Genomic DNA, 20,552 nt, shown 5'->3' with positions numbered 1-20,552 from the left:
TGTACTAGTCAGTTTCATTTCTTGCATTTTGATGGGTGTTTTTGTGTCTTAGGGGTTTCAGCAACACAGAAACCCTGTGCAGTGAATATAAATATTATTGTGAAGAATGTCGCAGTAAACAAGAAGCACATAAAAGGTACGTCAATGTACATATGGATGTTAGAGTTTGTTAGCAACCTATCCAAACAGCTCTACCTATTTCATCTTCTATTATCAGCAAGGATAAATATTTCTGTAGTATCCATGGTGTGACTGAAGCTTAATGAGACTCCTTGTTTAAATATGTAATTTCTGCCTCTTACACAGGTACCTAATTTTTCCATTTCAATAACGATTTTCATAGTAAACTACAGCAGACCAAAGAAGGACCCCCGCAAAGATACTCATTTTCTGGTCTTGGATGAATGAACTTTGAATGCCTTCATCAACTAGCAATCAATGTAGTGGCTCTGATTTTGCTCTGTATCTTGAAGGGTCATAGGTTTCCATAGCTCATCTGTCTTCAACTGGTCATCCATGACCTACTTCAGGGTCATTTAGCCTCACCATTTTCTTAAATACTTAAGGAAAACTAGAGGAGGAGATGAGAGAGCTGGAAATGTGAGGAAAGGGGAAATAGAAAAAATATGGTGGAGAAGAGTCAGGTTAATGTAAAACGGCTAAATGTGGTGCCTTCCATGGAGATAGATCACGATGGGTAGCCGTGTTAGTCTCTCAATAGCAGTAGAAAAGAGCAAGAGTCCAGTAGCACCTTAAAGACTAACAAAATTTCTGGCTGTACAGAGTGGAAATCCCATCAACCTTGTAAAGAAACTTGCACAGGTACAGAAAGATGTCACCTTTCTCACCAAGCCATTGTGGGTCTAATTCATTCTTCTCTACTTAAGGATAGATGGACTCACATTCTAGCTGTATCTGAAGAAGTGAGCTGTGGCTCACAAATGCTCGTCCCTGCCAGAAATGTTGTTAAGACTTTAAGGTGCTACTGGACTCTTGCTCTTTTCTCCTTCTGTAAAGGGTTACATAAAGTTGCCAAAAAGAATAGGTACTAGCCACATGAACCCACCATTCCAGCTCAGCACTGCTTTCAAGTACTAGCATACCCTGAGTATTTTGAGGAGTTGATGCTTCGGGAGCTCTATTCCTGTCCCTCAAGCCACTTTTTAATTATAGTGCATGATAAAGTTGGTGCCTGTTTTGTACTACCCACTGGTCATTATTTGAATCCTTCTTTCGGAAGGAGCATGGCAACACTTAACAGGTCCACCGTGGTGGCCCTGATTGTGCAGAAAGGTGGGGCACACATTTTTTTAATTAAATTCATCAGGATCACTGGTTTCAGCAGTTAGCAGGTGATAATGGCTGAGAATTCATCAATAAAATTAATTTTTGGAGGCTTTGCGTACTGTCACAAAACAATCTTGAACTGTAACTGTGTTTTGTACATTGGTGTATTGATTTACTTTTAATTTGTTTCAGAATGAAAGTGAAAAAACTACCGATGATTCTAGCTCTCCATCTGAAGAGATTTAAATACATGGATCAGCTACATCGATACACAAAACTGTCTTATAGGGTAGTATTTCCCTTAGAGCTTCGACTATTTAATACATCGGGCGACGCCACTAATCCTGACAGAATGTATGATCTTGTGGCTGTAGTAGTTCACTGTGGAAGGTAATAAAAGCTGTTTAATGGATATAGGTAATATATAGTACTGCCATCAACTTATAGAATGATAGTGCTGTCATAATTCAAAAGTCCCTCAATGGCAAGAAATATAGTTACTTGTCAAAACTGTTTTTGGAAGTACAAATGAGATGAAGAAACATCTGTATAGCTGTGTAACTATAGGCTAATTCTTACCTGTATGGTGTAGTTTCTGCTTCTATGAGGTAATATGCCACTCTGCTCCAATAATGTTTGAATGCATACATCAAACAAAATGGGCAGTATGGCGTAAGATCCTGTAGTCCCTTGCTTATATATGTTCTGTAGGTTAACAGAGTAGTGTGGGAAGCAGTATACATGAACACACATGAAGCTGCCTTATACTGAATTAGACCCTTGGTCCATCAAAGTCAGTATTGTCTAGTCAGACCGGCAGCTGCTCTTCAGGGTCTCAGACAGGGGTCTATTCACATCACCTACTTGCCTAGTCCCTTTAACGAGATGCCGGGGATTGAACCTGGAACCTTCTATATGCTAAGCAGATGCTCTACCACTGAGCCACAGCCCCTCCCATGTCAGTAGCCATGCTGCTGACATAATATAGTAGTCACATGTGGTTAAAATGTTTGTCCTGTCCCCAGCAACATTTGTAAAAGGAAGGCTTGTACCCTTGCATGTGAGCATATATGTTCTTTTGTTTTAGTGGAGCTTGTGGTGGTGGTGTCTGGTGCTTGGCACATTCCTTGGCTAAAAAAAATAAATCTGTATTTAGATATAAATCTATATCATATCCTACATTCTGGCTCCCAATTCATTTCTGAATTCCTAAACTCATCATTGCAACACATTGTGAAATCTGTTTCCTAACAAAGACTGGCAGTATTATGCCAGTAAAAGCAGCAAGGAGGCTGGCCACTGCTTGCACTTTACTCACATTTTGTGCCAGCTGCATTGGCTGCCAGTGTGCTTCTGGGGCGAATGCAAAATGTGTGAAGGAAATGGCTTAAAATGCTAATTAATTCTTGCTAATTAATAATCCCCCGAGCCCAGGAGGGTAGCAGGCCACTGTCTGTGAGGGAGCAGATCGTTGGAGAAGGAACCCAGAGATCACAGCACTTTGCTAATTAAAAAATTGTAAATCAACAGGATGGCATAAGGAACCTATTGCTAAGTTCCTACTCAGCACTTAAACAGTCATGCTCCAGATAGATGGCCAGTCTAAATCAGTAGCTGGTGGTTCTTGTAATGCAGAAGTCCTGATCATTGACCATTGCCTCAGATATCGCCCTAATGGTGTCCTCCACTATGTGGAGACTTCACTTTTGTAGGATGCCCTTAAAGATTTCCTGGTCAGCTGAGGGGGTTCTATTTCAGGAATCCCCTCTCAAATCCATACGAGGACTTTCTCAATAGTAGCCCCTCCTCATCTGGAACTGCCTGTCCCTTGTACTTCAGACACTTCCTTCTTGAAAAATACTTTGGGAATCAGATGTAAATTTTATTCCAGAAGACTTCTTTTAGTTAAATAGTATGCATGTAAGTTTTTAAACTATTTTGTACAGATTATATTTTTCTCTGCAGCTTTGAGTATTACTTTTAAAGAGAAAAGAGGGGCTATGAATGGTCTAATAAATATTACATACATCAGAGGATCTCAGATTGTACGCTGAGCAAATGTTGCTCATGGCCAGATCCCTGGAAATTGATGTGTCTACCTCATCACATCGGCCTAAGGATAAGATCTTGTTGCACTTTTACTCAGATTCTCCAGGGGTAGTGGTTTTTCCAATGCTGGAAGCCTTTCTGAACATGACTGCAGAATTATGGAGTAAGGGAGGAAGTTAGATGCCCTGGGGAAGAAAGTATATTAATTGGCTGCACTTAATTTAAGGATTTCTTATTACCAGTCCATAATGGCACGGTGCCAGTTATTTTTGTGGGGAAGGCTGAACCCTTAGTTGGATTCCCTTCTAAAGGGTAGGAAACCTTTGGCACAGCTTCTTCAAACTGAGGCGATAAGATTGTCAAAGCAATAAATTTATGGTAGATGACATGCAGCTGTCACCTCTTCCAGGGCTGTGGCCACTTCCATTCTTTTCCATTAGACACGCATGGCTACGTTTGACAACACTCCCCTTTGATACATGTCAAAGGGTGGAGGGCCCTCATTTCAAGGGACCAACACTGTTCTGAGAAAAAACAGACGTGACACTGACCCAAATAAAGAAAAATCGGCAGACAGCTAAGTCTTTAGGAGTCCCCTTGACTGGTTCCTTGGCCTACAACCAAGTATCCTCCTCACAGAGGTTTTCAACAGCAGCACCAATTTGGCTGATGTAAATTGTCCTCCAGGGCTACTCAATTCCCAGGTGGGGGGAGAATCTCATGCCCAGGACAAGACTGCCTTCTGACTATCTGAGGATAAACCTGAAGTACCGGTACTGGCAAATTTTAGGAATAGACTGAGTGTTTACACAGGGTTGCACTTACCTGTAACTGCTCTTCATCAAGTGTCCTCTGTGCAGGCAGATACTGGGGACTATTTTCCCCAAGTATGCAAAAACCCAGCCTTTTATATGGGTGTGTCCCTTTCACTTTCTTCATGCTAGGTTGTCAGACATAAACTCTGCTAGATTTGAGTCCAGTGGCACCTTAAAGATTAACAAGATTTCCAGGGTATAAGCTTTTGGAAATAAAAGCTCCGTTTGTCAGTGAGCTAGTATAGGAAACAAGTTGGGGTCCCATTAAGATTTGCTGGGGAAGAAGGGGGGGAATCAGGAATTCATCCCCACCCACCCCAAGATTCAAAGTTATATTCTTCTGTGTTCCTGGGGACTCAGTCTTGCCCAGCGTATAGAAGTTCTTGCCTTGCCCATGGCTGGCCTGGTCTTGCATCGTTTGTGATTGACTGAAGCTGTCCATTTAATAATTAAGTTACAGGAACAATGATGATTACCCTTAAGTGTGTTTGTGCATCTCATCCATCATTGGCCAAAGTACTGATGATTAATTAGTTTAATAAAAATCTTGGACGTGTTCTGTTCAGAAATTACTTATTGCATGCCAATAAGCTTGTGCAAAAGTTTCTCCTTTTTAAGGGCGGCATGAAAGGTCTGTAACTTTCCATTAAGCCTTTCTGGTTCATTTCACTGAGTAGTGATTATTATCTGGGAAAGTTGGGTTTGTCATTTGGATGGGAGACCACCAAGGAAGACCAGGGTTGCTGTGCAGAGGAAGGCACCAGCAAACCACCTCTGTTACTCTCTCGCCATGAAAACCCCAAAGGGGTCGCCATAAGTCGGCTGCGACTTGATGGCACTTTACACACACACACACACACACACACACACACACACACACACACACACACACACACACACACGGGTACTGAATCAGAACAAGTACATGGCCTTTTTTCCTTAGCTTCGGCTGCAGCTTTGTTTTTTATCTATAATCTTGAATTGATGAGAAGATGAATTCCTTTCTCTATATTTCATGTTTTGTGTAAAAAAAAAAAATCTGCTTCCATGTTTCTTTGTGACAAAGAGCTGTTGATGAGTCTGTTTCCCTTCTTTTCAGTGGACCTAACAGAGGACACTACATTGCAATAGTGAAGAGTCATGACTTCTGGTTGCTCTTTGACGATGATATAGTAGAGGTAAGGAAGTCTATAAATCTAGGCTTGTTTTGAAATTTATGTACAAATTACTTTCAGCGCTAGTAGTTCAGGAACAAGGCTCCTTTTGGCCAAAAACTGTTAGCTGCTCCTACGTGTTTCCCACAGCAATGTCTTTTCTTCTGTTTGATAAATATGAGGACTCCTTCCATAACAGTAATCTTTTAGCCTCTGAATTATCTTTTCTTTATTGCAAAGTTGAAGACCTCCATAAAATTAGAATGGGCTTTGAAAATGATACCCTTTCTGTTTTCTTACAGAAAATAGATGCACAAGCTATTGAAGAATTCTACGGGTTGACAACGGACTCCTCCAAAAACTCTGAGTCTGGTTATATCCTCTTCTATCAGTCTCGGGACTGAATGGGATCTGTAGTGAAGAGGGACTTCCTGCCTGGCTTCTTTTCTGGCTGTCGTGGAAAGGAGAAAAGCACTGATTTTTTTTCTTGTTCTTTTTTTCTTTTAAAAAAAGGAATGCAGGGAGTCAAAGGGGGTGGTAGCACAGTTTGCACAGAACAAATGAAAGGTTTCAGAGAGGCTTCTTAAAACTCTTCATATCATGTTCATTTAATTTGCTCAGGTTTCATGGTGACGATGTGATCCACCACAATGGCCCAGTGGGAACAAATGACAGCCACTCATGTAAGGCTTTGCCATCAAGCAGCTGAACTGTATCTAGAAGATTTGATCAAGTCAGTGAAAACACTTTCATAATCTTCGGTACACTTTAAATTTTGGCCAATGTTGCACTGAAAGCAAGTGCCACAAAAGCAATATGAATCTGACATATTAATTCTCATGCTTATTTTTTATTATGAGAAGTACAGTACAAATTATTATTTTGGGGTTCTTTTGCTTGTACTCGGTTCTAAAAATATCATTTTTCTGATTTTCTTGCATGCCTAATTAGAGAGTTAGCGTAACAGTTGCCTTCCTGGCCAGAATAAATTAATGGAATTTGATATTTAAACTGCAATCACGAAGGCAAGTATGTTTTGCTTCCTTTACGAAGCTTGCATTACAGTAATATGTACCTCTATGATTGGGAACAGTTTAGACTTTTAAGCTTCCTATGGGGAAGAACTATAGCTTATTTTTATTTATGCATTACTGTAACTTCTGGAGGTTGTATATTTTGTATTCTCCTCAATTTCAACAAGTTTTGGAACCTAGTTTTGTATGTTAGCTGGTGTCAGATTTAAATCTTATTTCACTGTTCATTTAAGAGAATTATTTCACTCTTAATAAGATACCTTCAGAATCTAGGAAAGATGTGATTTTTATCTCTTCTACAATTAACAATTAACTGGTGTGCTTGACTATATTGGCACAATTCATTCTGAAAGTCTGAAATGGAAACTTTTTTCTGAGGCTATAAAAAAAATGACTTGTTTTGTTACAATTTGATGCTGGGGCATCGGTGATGAGCCAGTCTTTTTCTTTCCTAAAGAATTTGACAGTAGTCCAGAATTGCACATCCTTAAGTTCCAGTAGATCTGGGGGAGGCTCAGGTGGTTGCATCCCTCGGCTTAATTGGAGCATTAACATTAAGAATTAACCAACATGATATTCTGAATGTATTTAACAATGTTCAGTCTGTAGTTGGGGCAGAAATGAAAACCTCAGGTTTCCTCCTGGATTAAAATGGGTGAATACCTGGAAGACTCCTTGCGGTCCCGTAACAGCTCTGCCAGTGAGTTCTAAATGTTAGTAAAATTTCCTCTGAGATTTGATTGGTGCATTACAGGAAAAGTGATAATGGAGATCAACTCTTACGATGGAGACTTCCAGTCATTATTATATTGGCTGACAGTGGCTGAATGTAACTTCTTGGGTGGAAAAAAGCCGAGCAGCCATTCCCAATGAGTAATCATGCCTGCTAATTTGGCAGCCTTTTCCAGAATGTGGTTTTTTTTCCTTGTGCTTCTTGTTTTGTTTAAAAGTTTTCTGTTCGCTGCTATAGTTAACGCATTTACTTTACACATCTGTTAGCTCAGGAAAATGACTTTCACCTCTTCATGTAACTGAACAGATTTTCAGCAGGGTCACTAAGTGAGCTATTTAACAAATGTGAAAAGGTCATATCCAATTGTAAAGAATTTTTTTTATAAAGTGTTTTGAAGTTTTGTCTTGAACACTCTTTTGTATGAAATTGCGTTGCTTGGCTCCAATATGAGGATTGAAAACAATTAGCAATTTAGCAAACCTTTGAGAAATCATGACCCTGCAAACTACTTTTACATGGAGTCCTTCAAAAATTTATTAAGCTGTCCAATAGGAAAAGTGTGAGATCAGTCATGTCATAATGTGTGCTGGGAAAAGTGCACATCCTTTCCACATGCTATAAAGCAATGTCAGTAAAAGATACCGGTACAACAGTAGTAACATCACATTTGACCAGTAATGGCATTAAGACCAAGTTGAGTGGCTAAGCAACAGGGACTGAAGTACCCTTTTAACAATCAATTCCATAATACATTGCAACTTTGCTTGATCCAGATGTAATATATGTGCTCTGAAAAGTATCCAGAATTGTAAAGAGATACATTTAATGTAACCTAGTCCAAGTACCTATTTTTATGGCATTTTTGGTATTTACATGAATTTAACTTTGTTGAAAATAGGTAGGAAAAATCCACTGAGATGTCTAAACATGATTGGCTCATGCAGTGGTTGGTAGGTATTTGATGCAGTATAATTTCTAAAGGTAGGACAGATCTATTCCTTCCTTTGTGTGAGAGAACCTAGGAACCTCAGAGAGATGCTGCTGTGAGCTCTGTGGAGGAAGGATGGGATTTAAGTCAAAGAGCATGGCTTATGGTCACTTGCCATACACAGCAAAGCATGGTTAGTTCATATATGGGACTTTTTGATAGAAGGAACAATGACTTTTGAAATCCATTTTTAATAGATGGCATTGCTTCATGGCACTGTTTTCCAGACCTTGTTCAAGAGTTTCTGACATTGTGCAATAACTTGAAAATACACACAGTTGAAAAAATTGAGTTGATGGTTTCCTTCTGCTAGATGAGAAATCTTCTTTTGAAGGAATAGCTCCTCATTTAGTGGAAAGGAACCGTTCGATCCAACCCAGTGTTTTGACTGTCTTCCTTGAATACCTTATCTCTATGCCATATTCCATCTATCTTGGGAACTCCCATCTATTCCAAGAGTAGTTTACCTTGTGGGAAAAGGACTTATTCTCCAGAAGACCACTTTTAAAGCCCTCTCAGGCTCACAAAACTGAACATGACATTTGTACTAGTGATGTTGAAAACACATAATTTTAATATCAAGAATTACTTGCATCAAACTGCAGCTTAATTTAAGAAATAGTGAATTTTCTGATCAATACGTTAGTCACAGTTCAACCACTTTTATAGGAATACATTCAGACGTAACAGAGAATTCAGTATAGAACAATAACACCTAATGCAGAACATCAACTTGTCCTTGACCTCATGAATCCATAAAAGCATAAATCAGTCGTTCGCAAAATGATAAGTATCTGGAAGATATGGGGAAAAATGTCTTTAGATGTAAATGAAGCAGGTGTCCCTATGCTGGTGTAAATGATTAATGGGAACTGTAGTTCAATCCTTTATGTTTGGTTATGTTTTCAGAGCGAAGTTCAGAATTCTGTATAGAACTTTCTTGATCTCTCTGCATTACCTTTTTCAGCTTTATGTCCTCAAACTTTAGAAACATTTTTTTTGCTTTGCTTCATGTGTAATAAATGTAGTGTAGAAAACCTGGGTCTGGTGATTGTCATAGAACACTTTCTGATTGGTAAGCAGTACAAATGTTGCTGACTTTGCAGTCTGTATTACAATGCTTTGGTTTCATTTAGCAGTTGTCCATTTGTATGTTTCCTATTATCATTTGACATGGAAGTATTTTCTAATTTTGAACTTTAAAACACAACTGGGATTTGTCTGAAGGCTCTAACTTCATTTTCCTTTAAAACCAGCTGACCAAATGGCAAACGGAGACAGAATAGCATGTTGAAATAAATGTCCTCGTTGATCACATCTGGGGATGTCAAATTGGTTTTTGCATCAAGAATGTATGGATAGTATACACTAGCTATATTTGTGTATGAGGAGGGAGGAGGATAATATACAGGTTATAGCGCAAAAGATTACTTCAGACATGGATGACACAAAGCAGGCTTGGGAAAGGGTTCCTTAGAACTGGAATACTGACATGTGTGAATACTGGAGTGTAACAGTGAGGTTTCTTTTAAGACTTCATTAATACAGTGGTTTTCTGGCAACTCTTTATCATGGAGAAGGCATGCATCCAATATGTGTACTAATTTGAGCCTATTACAGGAAGCTTGACTGTGTATTTTAAAAGATTGTTCATTCTAAGCACATTTTGGGGACCCATGCTGTATAAAAGCATTCACTCAATATTTGGGAGTTGCATATTGAACCTGTACATGTAAAGGTCCTTTTCATCAATTATGGCCAGCATGTGGATGCTACATAGGGCAAGTGGCCCTTTAGACCAGTTGCCCAATGCCTATAGATTCAACATATACTTGGCAGAGCTCGCCCATTACTGAGTTTAGCCTTGTAGTATGGTTTGTAGGTCTCTTCTCTAGCAAAAAAAGAACACATTAGTCAGAAATCATATGGTATATGATGTTAAACAATCAGCAGTAGAACTGCTTGTTAACTTCAGGCACACATAATCACAGTGTATCTCCCATCCGTAGTCTTTGATTTTTTACACATAGTCTTACGGGTAGCCAAATTGTAATAGTTTTTACTGAGAAATTAGTGTTGGAAACTGCCGACCCTCAGCTGCTTGATAGAAATACCCTGGTTCATTAAAATTTTACGCACGGATTTTACACACGGATTTTATGTCCCATAAATGTTTAAGCACTGAGGCTTGCAAACCATACTTGGTATGTGGGTAAAAATAACCAGCTGAGTGCAAACTGATAGGAGCGCAGGAACACTGCAGAGCTCCTGGCTCATTGCAGGGTAACGTTGCTTTTGTTTTGATTCGAGCCCAGATGATTTAGTGATTATGAGCCAGTATGAGTTGGTTGTAAGTCAGGCACTCTTGTACCCAACTCTTGAAACTTGAGCATGATTTTTTGCCTCAAACCAAAGGCCAGCATGCCAGCACAAGAGTAAGCCAAGCTGCCAATGGGATGGGGCTTTGGTTTAGGGGGAGAGGTTCTGGCTGTTGCAGCAAGGAGCGTCGTGCTTGCAAATGGATCTCTGAGGAATTTCCAGAACATTAAAATACCTTTATCCATGCAATAGAATAGAAATCTATTTTGTGTGTAGTTATTGCAAAGAGGAAGTCATGTTAGTCTTTTATCGCAAAAGTCCAGTGGCACCTTAAAGAATAACATTATTTCAGCTTACTTCTGCAAATACGTGAAAAGAAATGATGCTAGGAATCCTACTTAAACTAAAGATTGTGGGGTGGGGGGAGTAGTTAAGGCAGAGAGTGAATTCTGCAATGGATCTTTTGAGTTTAGATTTTGTGTGGAGGGGAAAGTGGTGTGAATCCCATCAGAAGACTTCAGTGTGTGAACTCTTGTTTCCTGAAGCAGAAATAAGCAGTTACAAACAATGTATGCTGAGAGAGGTCAGAGGTTTGAACAGATAAGGAAAGTGATAAATTTAAGTGAAAATTAAGAGATACAAGGCTATAGTCTGACTGCTGTTAATGGGTTTTTACCAATCAAAATTTCTATAAAGGGGGTCCTGTAGAGCCATTAGAGGTTGTAATGAGTAAGGAAGTCCCAAAATGGCATGTAGTGTTTAATTTCTTGATGAGTTCTAATTCAGCACTTTTTACGTTGTATATTCCCTTGGAAGCTTTTGGATGTGTATGTGGAACAGTGACTTTGGGTGTTGCATATTATGTCCAAGGAGATTAACATATGCTTCTACTGGTTTTTGGATGTTGCCGTTTCTTATGTCTGATTTGTATACATTGATTTTATTACCAAAGATCGACCTGTTTGTCCAACATAGATTGTAGAAGGGCATTGTTGGCACATGATGGCATATTAGGTTGGATGATGTAGAAGTTGATGAGCCCAGGATGGTGTAGCTGATGTTATTAAGTCCTGTAACCGTATTAACAGTGTGTGTATAGGGACAAAGTTGACATCTAGGTCTGTTTTTCCTGGGTTTTGTAGTCCATGGTTATCAGTGAGAAGCTGTTTTAAGCTGGTGAGTTTATTAATTTCCTTCTCTGCCTCCGTCCCCCAAAGACTTTGAGGCTGTTGTATGCTGCTTTGTTGCTGCTTTCTGTGTTTGGGGAAAGGTTCAAAGTTCAGGCGATTGGGTCCTTTCTTACATGCTTTGGGGCAGCTACAGCAGAAGCTGAGCTAGATGGGAGGGAGAGATCCACACAATCCATCTCTGCTGACAAGCCAATCCCCCCAAAAATGACTGTCTTTCTTCAACCCACCACTCCATAGGAAATTACTAATAAAGCTTCACTTTTTAAATATATTTCACTAGAGTCCAATTATGCTAGTGGTTAAGAGTGGTGGTTTGGAGCAGTAGAGTCTGATCTGGAGAACCGAGTTTGATTCCCCACTCCTCCACATGAGCGGTGGAGGTTAATCTGGTGAACCAGGTTGGTTTCCCCTCTCCTACACACGAAGCCAGCTGGGTGACCTTGGGCCAGTCACACTCTCTCAGTCTCACTTACTTCACAGGGTGTCTGTTGTGGGGAGGGGAAGGAAAGGTGATTGTAAGCCAGTTTGATTCTCCTTTAAGTGGCAGAGAAAGTTGGCATATAAAAACCAACTCTTCTTCTTAAAAAAAGCAAGCAGTGCAGTGGCAACACAAATAATTAAAGGATCCAGTTGCTTCAGTGAACAGGAAATGCTTAATGAAAGGGGTGCTTTTGAAGCTACCAGATGCAAGAGCCACAAGGGAAAACCTTCACTGATAGACAGTTGCAACCTAAGACAATGTGGGTCCTTAAGTTCTTCTTGTGGCAATGGACATCGAATATAATCCTATAGTGAACCATAGTTTTAACTGTGCTCCTGCCTGACTATGGATGACAAAGGCCTCCATAACAGCACAAAAAAGGTCCTAGAATAGAGAGGCTCTCAGTCTCATGTGCCACTTGCATTCATATATAGCAGCAGCAGCCGCCAGCAAACAGTCCTAGTTCCTTAGCAGTTCAGATCTTGCAGTGGTGAGGATGTTCGTGAAATTTACACACACTTCTCATAAAGAACACAGGCATCAAGGCAAGGTACCAGTTTCCACATGCAGGAGAAAACACGCCAGGGATTCGCCGACTGGCAGCTTTCCAGAGCATGTTTATGTTTCTCACAAGGAACATGGATGTAGGGGAGGGGCTGTGGTCCAGTGGTAGAGCCTCTGCTCAACGTGCAGAAGGTCCCAGGTTCAGTCCCCGGCATCTCCAGTTGAAGGGACCAGGCAAGTAGGTGATGTGGAAGACCTCTAGACCTGAGATCCCAGAGAGCCGCTGCTGGTCTGAGCAGACAATACTGACTTTGATGAACCAAGGGTCTGGCTCAGTATAAGGCAGCTTTGTGTGTTCAACTGCAACAAACCTGTTATGGATGAGAGGTTGGAGGCGGGGAGTGCTTAGGCTGAGAGCGCATAGCTTGCCTTGGGTTATCTCATGAGTTCATGACTGTGGTGACAGCGCACACAACTACTATCCTGTGCCAGGTTTTAAGTGAATGCTATGTATCGTTGGGCCCTGACCTGGATGGCCCAGGTTAGCCTGATCTCATCAGATCTCAGAAGCTAAGCAGGGTCAGCCCTGGTTAGTATTTGGATGGGAGACCACCAAGGAAGTCCAGGGTTGCTGTGCAGAGGAAGGCACTGGCAAACCACCTCTGTTAGCTTCTTGCCATGAAAACCCCAAAAGGGGTCGCCATAAGTCAGGTGCAACTTGACGGCACTTTACACACACACACACACACACACACACACACACACACACACACACACACACACACACATGTATTGTTTAGTTCCTGGACACCGGGATTCCTCATAAGGTGCACCAAGATAAGACTGTCTCACCCTAAACTGTCTGCCTTGCCTACAAGAATAAATTCCCTCAGAGCAGAGCTGAAAAGTTACCAGAAGAGCAAACTGACAGGATGGCAGCCATTTCATGCATGAAAGTGGGGGGGGGGGGGGGAGAAGGAAACTACCTGTATAATTGAGGCAGGATGTAATCTTTCCGTTGCTGCCATTGTGATGCAACTTCAAACTACAATCAACTTAAGATAACGAGCATTTGTTCTGAAACCATTGTGTTGACGGTGGGGATTGAGTGCAGATGGACAGATGGTTTATTTGTACAATACCGTTATTTCACTGTTTAAAAAAAAGATTAAGAGTATATTCATGCGTTGTTACCATGATATTCATATATGGGTTACACCCCGCTGACTTTGTTTTTTGCCGCCAATTCACAGCTGACTTATGGCGACCCTGTAGAGTTTTCAAGGCAAGAGATGTTCAGAGGTGGCTGGCCATCGCTTGCCTCTGCATCACGACCCTGGTATTCCTTGGTGATCTCACAGCCAAACACTAGCCAGGGTCAACCCTGCTTAGCTTCTGAGATCGGTCGAGATCGGGCTAGCCTGCTGATTACTAGACCATCCAAATGTCAGAGAGAAAGTGTCTGGCAACCTATTTTCTCTTCCATTCCCTTCATCTGGGTGGGCGAAAGATCTCCCAGGAGTGACTAGTCACTCTCCAAGCAATTAAAAGTAGCTCTCCTCCAGTGCGGCTGTAATAATTATTCTCTTCCTTAAAGCTACTGCATGCAGGACAGAGGCTTCTCTGCAGAGAGCCAGCGTGGTGTAGTGGTTAAAAGCAGGGGACTCTAATCTGGAGAACTGGGTTGATTTTCCCACTCCTACACATGAAGCCAGCAGGGTGACCTTGGGCTAGTCACAGTTTTCTCTGAATTCTCAGCCTCACCTACCTCACAAAGTGTCTGTTGTGGGGAGGGGAAGGGAAGGTGATTGTAATTTGATTTGATTCTTCCTTAAAAGGCAGAGAAAGTCAGCATATAAAAACCAACTCTTCTTTTTCCCATGCATACACCTTTGCTCTAGATGGGAGAATGACAGCACCAGCATCCTTTCCCATCTGCACACATGGGCCTTTGCTGTGGATGGCAAAGCAGCATGTTATTGATTCTTTCCCCCTGCATCAAAGCTGCTATTTGCCTCTTCCAGGGAAAATATGTTCTAGCGGGTGCAAATCTACCATTATGGGCTGAAGAGCCACCTCAATCAAAGGAGCCACAGAGAAATGCAACTGAAGACAACTGCCGCACCATGTTTATTGGTTATGGTTCTCCAAACTAATCTTCAACTCAAACTCAAATCAGTCAGAGTGGGGGAAGAAGAACATGGAAAATTAGTGGCATGATACCCAAAGCTGCATCATCTCTTTGGCTAAACAACTGTCTCCCATGTAACCGGTCTGCTTTCTCCCAGCCTACACTTTGCAACTAGGATCCTGGTTGATTACTGACGACCAGTTTGCATCTTTCCTTTCCCCCCATACCTTTCAAAGGATACTGCTTTGGCTAAGAGAAGGCAGACCTCTTGAGAACCTGGTAAGAGTTTCCAGTGTGAGGAAATCTTGTGGCCATGTTGCAGTCCAAGCAGGCCAGGAAACCTAAATAATTACTTGGCTCACTCAGTCCCCACTGCCCGGGTTTGATCTGCATATTGGTTTCTCTTCATGGCAGAGTTTTGGAACCACTTCCCCATTCCTACACATAAAGCCAGCTGGGTGGCCTTGGGCTAGTCACAGCTCTCTCAGCCCCATCTACCTCACAGAGAGCCAGCATGGTGTAGTGGTTAAGTGTGGTGGTTTGGAGCGGTGGACTTTAATCTGGAGAACCGGGTTTGATTCCCCACTCCTCCACATGAGCGGCGGAAGCTAATCTGGTGACCTGGGTTGGTTTCCCACTCCACATGAAGCCAGCTGGGTGACCTTGGGCTAGTCACACTCTCTCAGTCCCACCTACCTCACAGGATGACTGTTGTTGGGAGGGGAAGGGAAGGTGATCGTAAACCAGTTTGATTCTTCCTTAAGTGGTGGAGAAAGTTGGCATATAAAAACCAACTCTTCTTCTTTTCCTGCATCCTGGGGTAGTCAGAGCTTTACTCCCACCCGCATGAAAGATCCTGACATCATTTTCTTATGAGTGCTTCTCTGTTTGAGCTCATTTGTTTTTGTTACATCAGTGGATGATTCTGAGAAGGGAGGAAATAGTTGGGAGTGGTAACATCTTGCCAGGTTACTTAAAATTTGTGTCAGAATATGGTATGAGATGTAGGGGTGCCCTCTTGCCCTGCAGAGGGCACTTCTGGTTGTGGTTTCTCAAAGATGCCAAGCAAGGCCCTGACTTTGCAGCTTGTTTTGTATTGTCTGGCATCCTAATTGTCAATGAAATCTGAAAATGAAAAGTCAGTTCCCATACATGTGGCGATGAGACCTGGCTTGCACATGCTGGAGCATGAGATGGTAGAGTGGTTTACACCACATCAGGTTGCAGGGTTGGATTCCAGCTTCGTTCCTTCACATTAAAAGTTCCATGCAAATAGGAAAGTGGGGTGGATCCTGCACCATCTTACCACTCTACTCCACTGATAAAATATGTATGTACTCATTAAGATATTTATACTGCACCTTTTCCCTACCTCCAATCTGTGGAGGCTTCTTCCAAATCAAGTGCCTCTCCGTTGAAGGAAACGCCACCTAAGTTGAAGAAAGGCTCTTTGGACGATGGTTGGATCCACTCCGTCATTGCTGAATTCAGTGGGTGCAACCATAGCATTCAGCATGGGTCTAAAGGGTCTCTTTCCTTTAACTTATGCTCAGAGTCGGCAGAGAGAAAGGGTGAGTCTTCTTCGGGTGGTTTAGTTGCAGCTCTACCAACTCAAAAGGTCACTTGCTGCCACTGACTTAAGGCTGGATGCCAACTATAGTTTTCAGACTGTGTACCCGGGAGTAAACCTGGTACTTGTTTCCAAGGAAGCAAAGAATTGGGCTGCATAAAAGGTTGAAGGTGATCCGAAAGAGAAACTGCTGCACATTGGAGCGGTGGAGTCTGAGCTGGAGAACTGGGTTCGATTCCCCACTCCTCCACATGAGCGGCGGAGGCTAATCTGGTGAAGCTGATTGGTTTCCCCACTCCTACACACGAAGCCAGCTGGGTGACCTTGGGCTAGTCACTCTCTCAGCCTCACCTACCTCACAGGGTGTCTGTTGTGGGGAGGGGAAGGGAAGGTGATTGTAAGCCGGTTTGATTCTCCCTTAAGTGGCAGAGAAAGTTGACATATAAAAACTAACTCTTCTTCTTTTTCTTCATTCTGTGGGTACATACAGGGCTTTCATTGCTGGTTAAACAGGTGTCTGCATTGTTTCAAAAATCTGAATGGCCAGAACATCCTATAGGACAAAAGAAATTGTGTGTATGTCTCTCACACGACTTTCAGCACTGAATCATTGTCTGACTGCAGTTTCAGGTGCCAGGCAGCACTAAAGAAGCTTCTGCCTTGGTCCGCCACCAGTTCCTTTGCCCATTCTCCTCCCCCATATTGCTTGGATGTCATGTCAGGCAGGGTTCTGTCTCCAACCTTTCTGGACCTTCTCACACAAAGAGTGTGTACTCTTACTTCCTGCCCTACATTACCCACCCAAGGAGCAAAAAATCCAGCTTGCAATACTCTCACCAGCCACTTGGGGTATCATACGGGGCCCATATAACCTTGCGCCAAACCCTGAGATATTCTATGAACAGATTGTATCTAGTTAAAGAGACTCAACCATCCTCCACCACTACCTCATGACAGTTCCCATACTCACTGCTCCTTCAAAAAACACCTTACAGTTCAAAGTGCTATTAACTTGTATCGACAGGAAAGTGAATAGAGTTTACCCAACACCACAGAGAGGCATCAGTTAGTTAATAAAACTGGTCTTTGGCCATGCTACTTCAGATACTTCTAGAGAGTCCCTGCTCTATGTACCTGGTCCCCCACAGAACCTCCACTGAAAACATTACCAGAACAGTTTAGCTGATATCTGTGGCTTGTGTGAGCATGATGCAAGCTTTTGTATTATTTATTTATTTTGTGATTTATAACCCGCCCTTCCTGGCCGAAGCTGGCTCAGAGCGGGTAACATCATATAAAAGCATTTCTACATCAATATAAAAATCTAAATTTAAAATAATAAAATCCCAATTAAAACTTAAAACACCTGACCACACTCATACTGCTGGATATTTGCAGCAGAGTTCATCAGGTAGAAAGGGAAGGTTGTGAGATCCTAAGGGAATTTAATGGAGAGTAAAATCAGGTGAGTTTAACTGTTTATTTCATAGGGTTTTCTTATGGATATCTATTGGTGAACAGAAGAGCAAGTTGATATCCTATTTATGGCCATATTTACTTCTAGTGGTCAAGAATTTGTTTTATGTTTGTAATAAACGTGACTCAGAAGAATTCTGAACTCCACTATTTAGACTACTGCTAATGGTTCCTTGAGCCCTTACCTGGATGGCCGAGGCTAGCCTTACCTCGTCGGATCTCAGAAGCTAAGCAGGGTCAGCCCTGGTTAGTATTTGGATAGGAGACCACCAAGGAATACCAGGGTTGCTGTGCAGAGGAAGGCACTGGCAAACCACCTCTGTTAGTCTTTCCTTGAAAACCCCATAAGGGGTCGCCATAAGTCGGCTGCGACTTGAAGGCACTTTACACACACACAATGGTTCCTTGATCCTATTTTGTTATTTCAACGGCATATTTATAGAAAGAGGGAGTTTATAGAAATCAGCAGTGAATCCTGCAATCAATTTCTGCAATTAATATGTGGCATACGTTTACGTAAGAACAGCTGGGCTGGATCACATGTGAAGCTGCCTTATACTGAATCAGACCGTTGGTCCATCAAGAAGACGACGACAATGAATTGGTTTTTATAGCCCACTTTTCTCTACCAGAAGGAGTCTCAAAGCGGCTTACAATCACCTCCCCCTCCCCACAACAGACACCTTGTGAGGTAGGTGGAGCTGAGAGAGTTCTGAGGGAACTGTGACTGGCCCAAGGTAACCCAGCAGGCTTCATGTGGAGGAGTGGGGAATCAAACTCAGTCCTCCAGATTATAGTCCACCACTCCTAACCACTACACCACGCTGGCTCTCAAAGGTCAGTACTGTTTACTCTTGAGACTGGCAGCAGCTCTCCAGAGCCTCAGGCAGAGGTCTTTCACCTACTGGCTGATCCTTTTAACTGGAGATGTTGGGACTGTCCTGGGACCTTCCACTGAGCCACAGCCCCTCCCCACTGCTCCACCTTGTCCAACATCCTGTTTCACACAGTGGCCAATCAGTTATTCATGGAAGAGCTAACAGCAGAGCAGTCTTTAGTTGTTGCTCTCCCAGCACCAGCATTTAAAGAGTTGTCCTTCAAAAAAAAGTTCCTTCACAGAAACCTTGCAGATTTACCTGAGTGGGGCTCATTTCCTGTATGTGCTTTTTTTTTTTATTTATTTTTTTTGTAAACAGCTTCCACCAATTTATCCAGGACAGATGTTAAGCTAAGTGGCCTGTAACCATCTTATGTTGAATATAAGAGTTGATCTCCACTGCCTCTACACTTAAAAAATTCCTTTTTTATATTTGTCCCAGTCCCAACATACGCCTGAGAATGTAGTATGATTCCTCTGATAACAAGAATGCTTCCTGTCCCTTGGGAGTGATTGTACCCAAAGTCAGGAAGAGAAGCTAACTATAACTTCAGAGCAAGGAGTGTAACAGATGCTGGTCTCTCAGGGAAAAAGAGCAGCTTTTGGGAGAAGGAGTTTGAGCTGTGTGTGTGTATGCATGCACATACTTGTGTTTAACCCTTTCCTTGTCTACCTTTTCACAGCTCTTAATTTGCACCACAAGTAACTTTTCCTTTGTCAAGTAAAAAAAATGTAGGTAAACATACATAGGAGGAGCCCTGTGGTGCAGAGTGGAAAGCTGCAGTACTGCAGTCCAAGCTCTGCTCACGACCTGAGTTTGGTCCCAACGGAAGTTGGCTGGCTCAAGGTTGACTCAGCCTTCCAGCCTTCCAAGGTCGGGAAAATGAGTACCCAGCTTGCTGGGGGTAAAGGGAAGATGACTGGGGAAGGCACTGGCAAACCACCCCGTAAACAAAGTCTGCCTAGTAAACGGGGAGATGTGACGTCACCCCATGGGTCAGGAATGACCCGGTGCTTGCACAAGGGACCTTTACTTTAAACGTACATAGGAGCCGTGCTGGATTGGACCAGATGTCTGTCTAGCGTGGCATCCAGATTTGCACAGTGGCCAACCAGTTGCCCTGGCGTGATTCTGTACCCGTTGGCATTAAGGGGGAAATCGCTTGGAAGAGGTTCAGTGTCTCCTTCCTGTTTGCCTGCTCAGAATCCCCACCCCCCAGGACTCATTTTCTAATTGCAATTGAACGGGCATCGGGGCTTACAGAGATTGGTTGTGACTAGACAGCCTCTGAGGGATGCCATTAGGCTGAGGTAGGGAGGCTTGCTAATAACATACTCAAAATGCCCTTGGCAAAGTGCCTATAAGGGGGGGATCTCCAGGTTTGCCCTCTTTGTTGCTGGTGTGAGTCAACTACAGAGAACTACAGCAAGTCTCTAGGTATGACCTACTTTAGCTTAATGACTTCACAAGTTGCAGACATCACACCGCAACTATTCAGACACCACACAGGCTATTGCAGTACAACATTTACAGGATGAGCTAGTGGAGTATTCCTATGTGAGCTAAACAATATTGTCATTTATGTAAGAACTCAGTTGACCTTTTGTTAATGTGAGTACACTGACATTTCTGGAAAGTAGGCTATAAAACGATGGAACTTTCTGCTTGGTTCCTTTTAGATATAATATGGCAGATTCCTAGAAGTCACATTATGGGATTCCTTAGGGCTTTTCCGGGCAATTTTTAAGACGTTAATTACCATCAAGGCTCAGCAACTAGATGCCCCGGCTCAGATTCAGCTCCTGAAGAATGTCGCCTAGTCCAGTTGCCAACCTGGTGGCAGAAAACCTTTTTTAAAAGTTGCACCTTGGCAGAACAATCTGCTAATAGGTCACATATTTTGCTATAGTGCAGCAGTAATGCAATATCCCGAGATGTGTGGA

General features: G+C 42.3%; 1 protein-coding gene across 1 annotated transcript in view; it reads left to right on the top strand.

The window, feature by feature from the left end:
* The window catches only part of USP12 (ubiquitin specific peptidase 12), a 29,632-nt gene extending 23,863 nt beyond the window's left edge, over positions 1 to 5,769 (top strand). Inside the window, exons 6-9 of the mRNA XM_056858349.1 lie at positions 53 to 136; positions 1,480 to 1,677; positions 5,251 to 5,329; positions 5,608 to 5,769. Coding sequence (XP_056714327.1) covers positions 53 to 136; positions 1,480 to 1,677; positions 5,251 to 5,329; positions 5,608 to 5,709 — 463 coding nt within the window. The 3' untranslated portion in view covers positions 5,710 to 5,769. The remainder of the gene's footprint in view (positions 1 to 52; positions 137 to 1,479; positions 1,678 to 5,250; positions 5,330 to 5,607) is intronic.
* The last annotated feature ends 14,783 nt before the right edge of the window (positions 5,770 to 20,552 follow it).

Source organism: Euleptes europaea, chromosome 12 (genome assembly GCF_029931775.1).
Source record: "Euleptes europaea isolate rEulEur1 chromosome 12, rEulEur1.hap1, whole genome shotgun sequence".
In the NCBI taxonomy this organism is placed as follows: domain Eukaryota; kingdom Metazoa; phylum Chordata; class Lepidosauria; order Squamata; family Sphaerodactylidae; genus Euleptes; species Euleptes europaea.
This window is presented reverse-complemented; position numbering and strand designations above follow the sequence as displayed.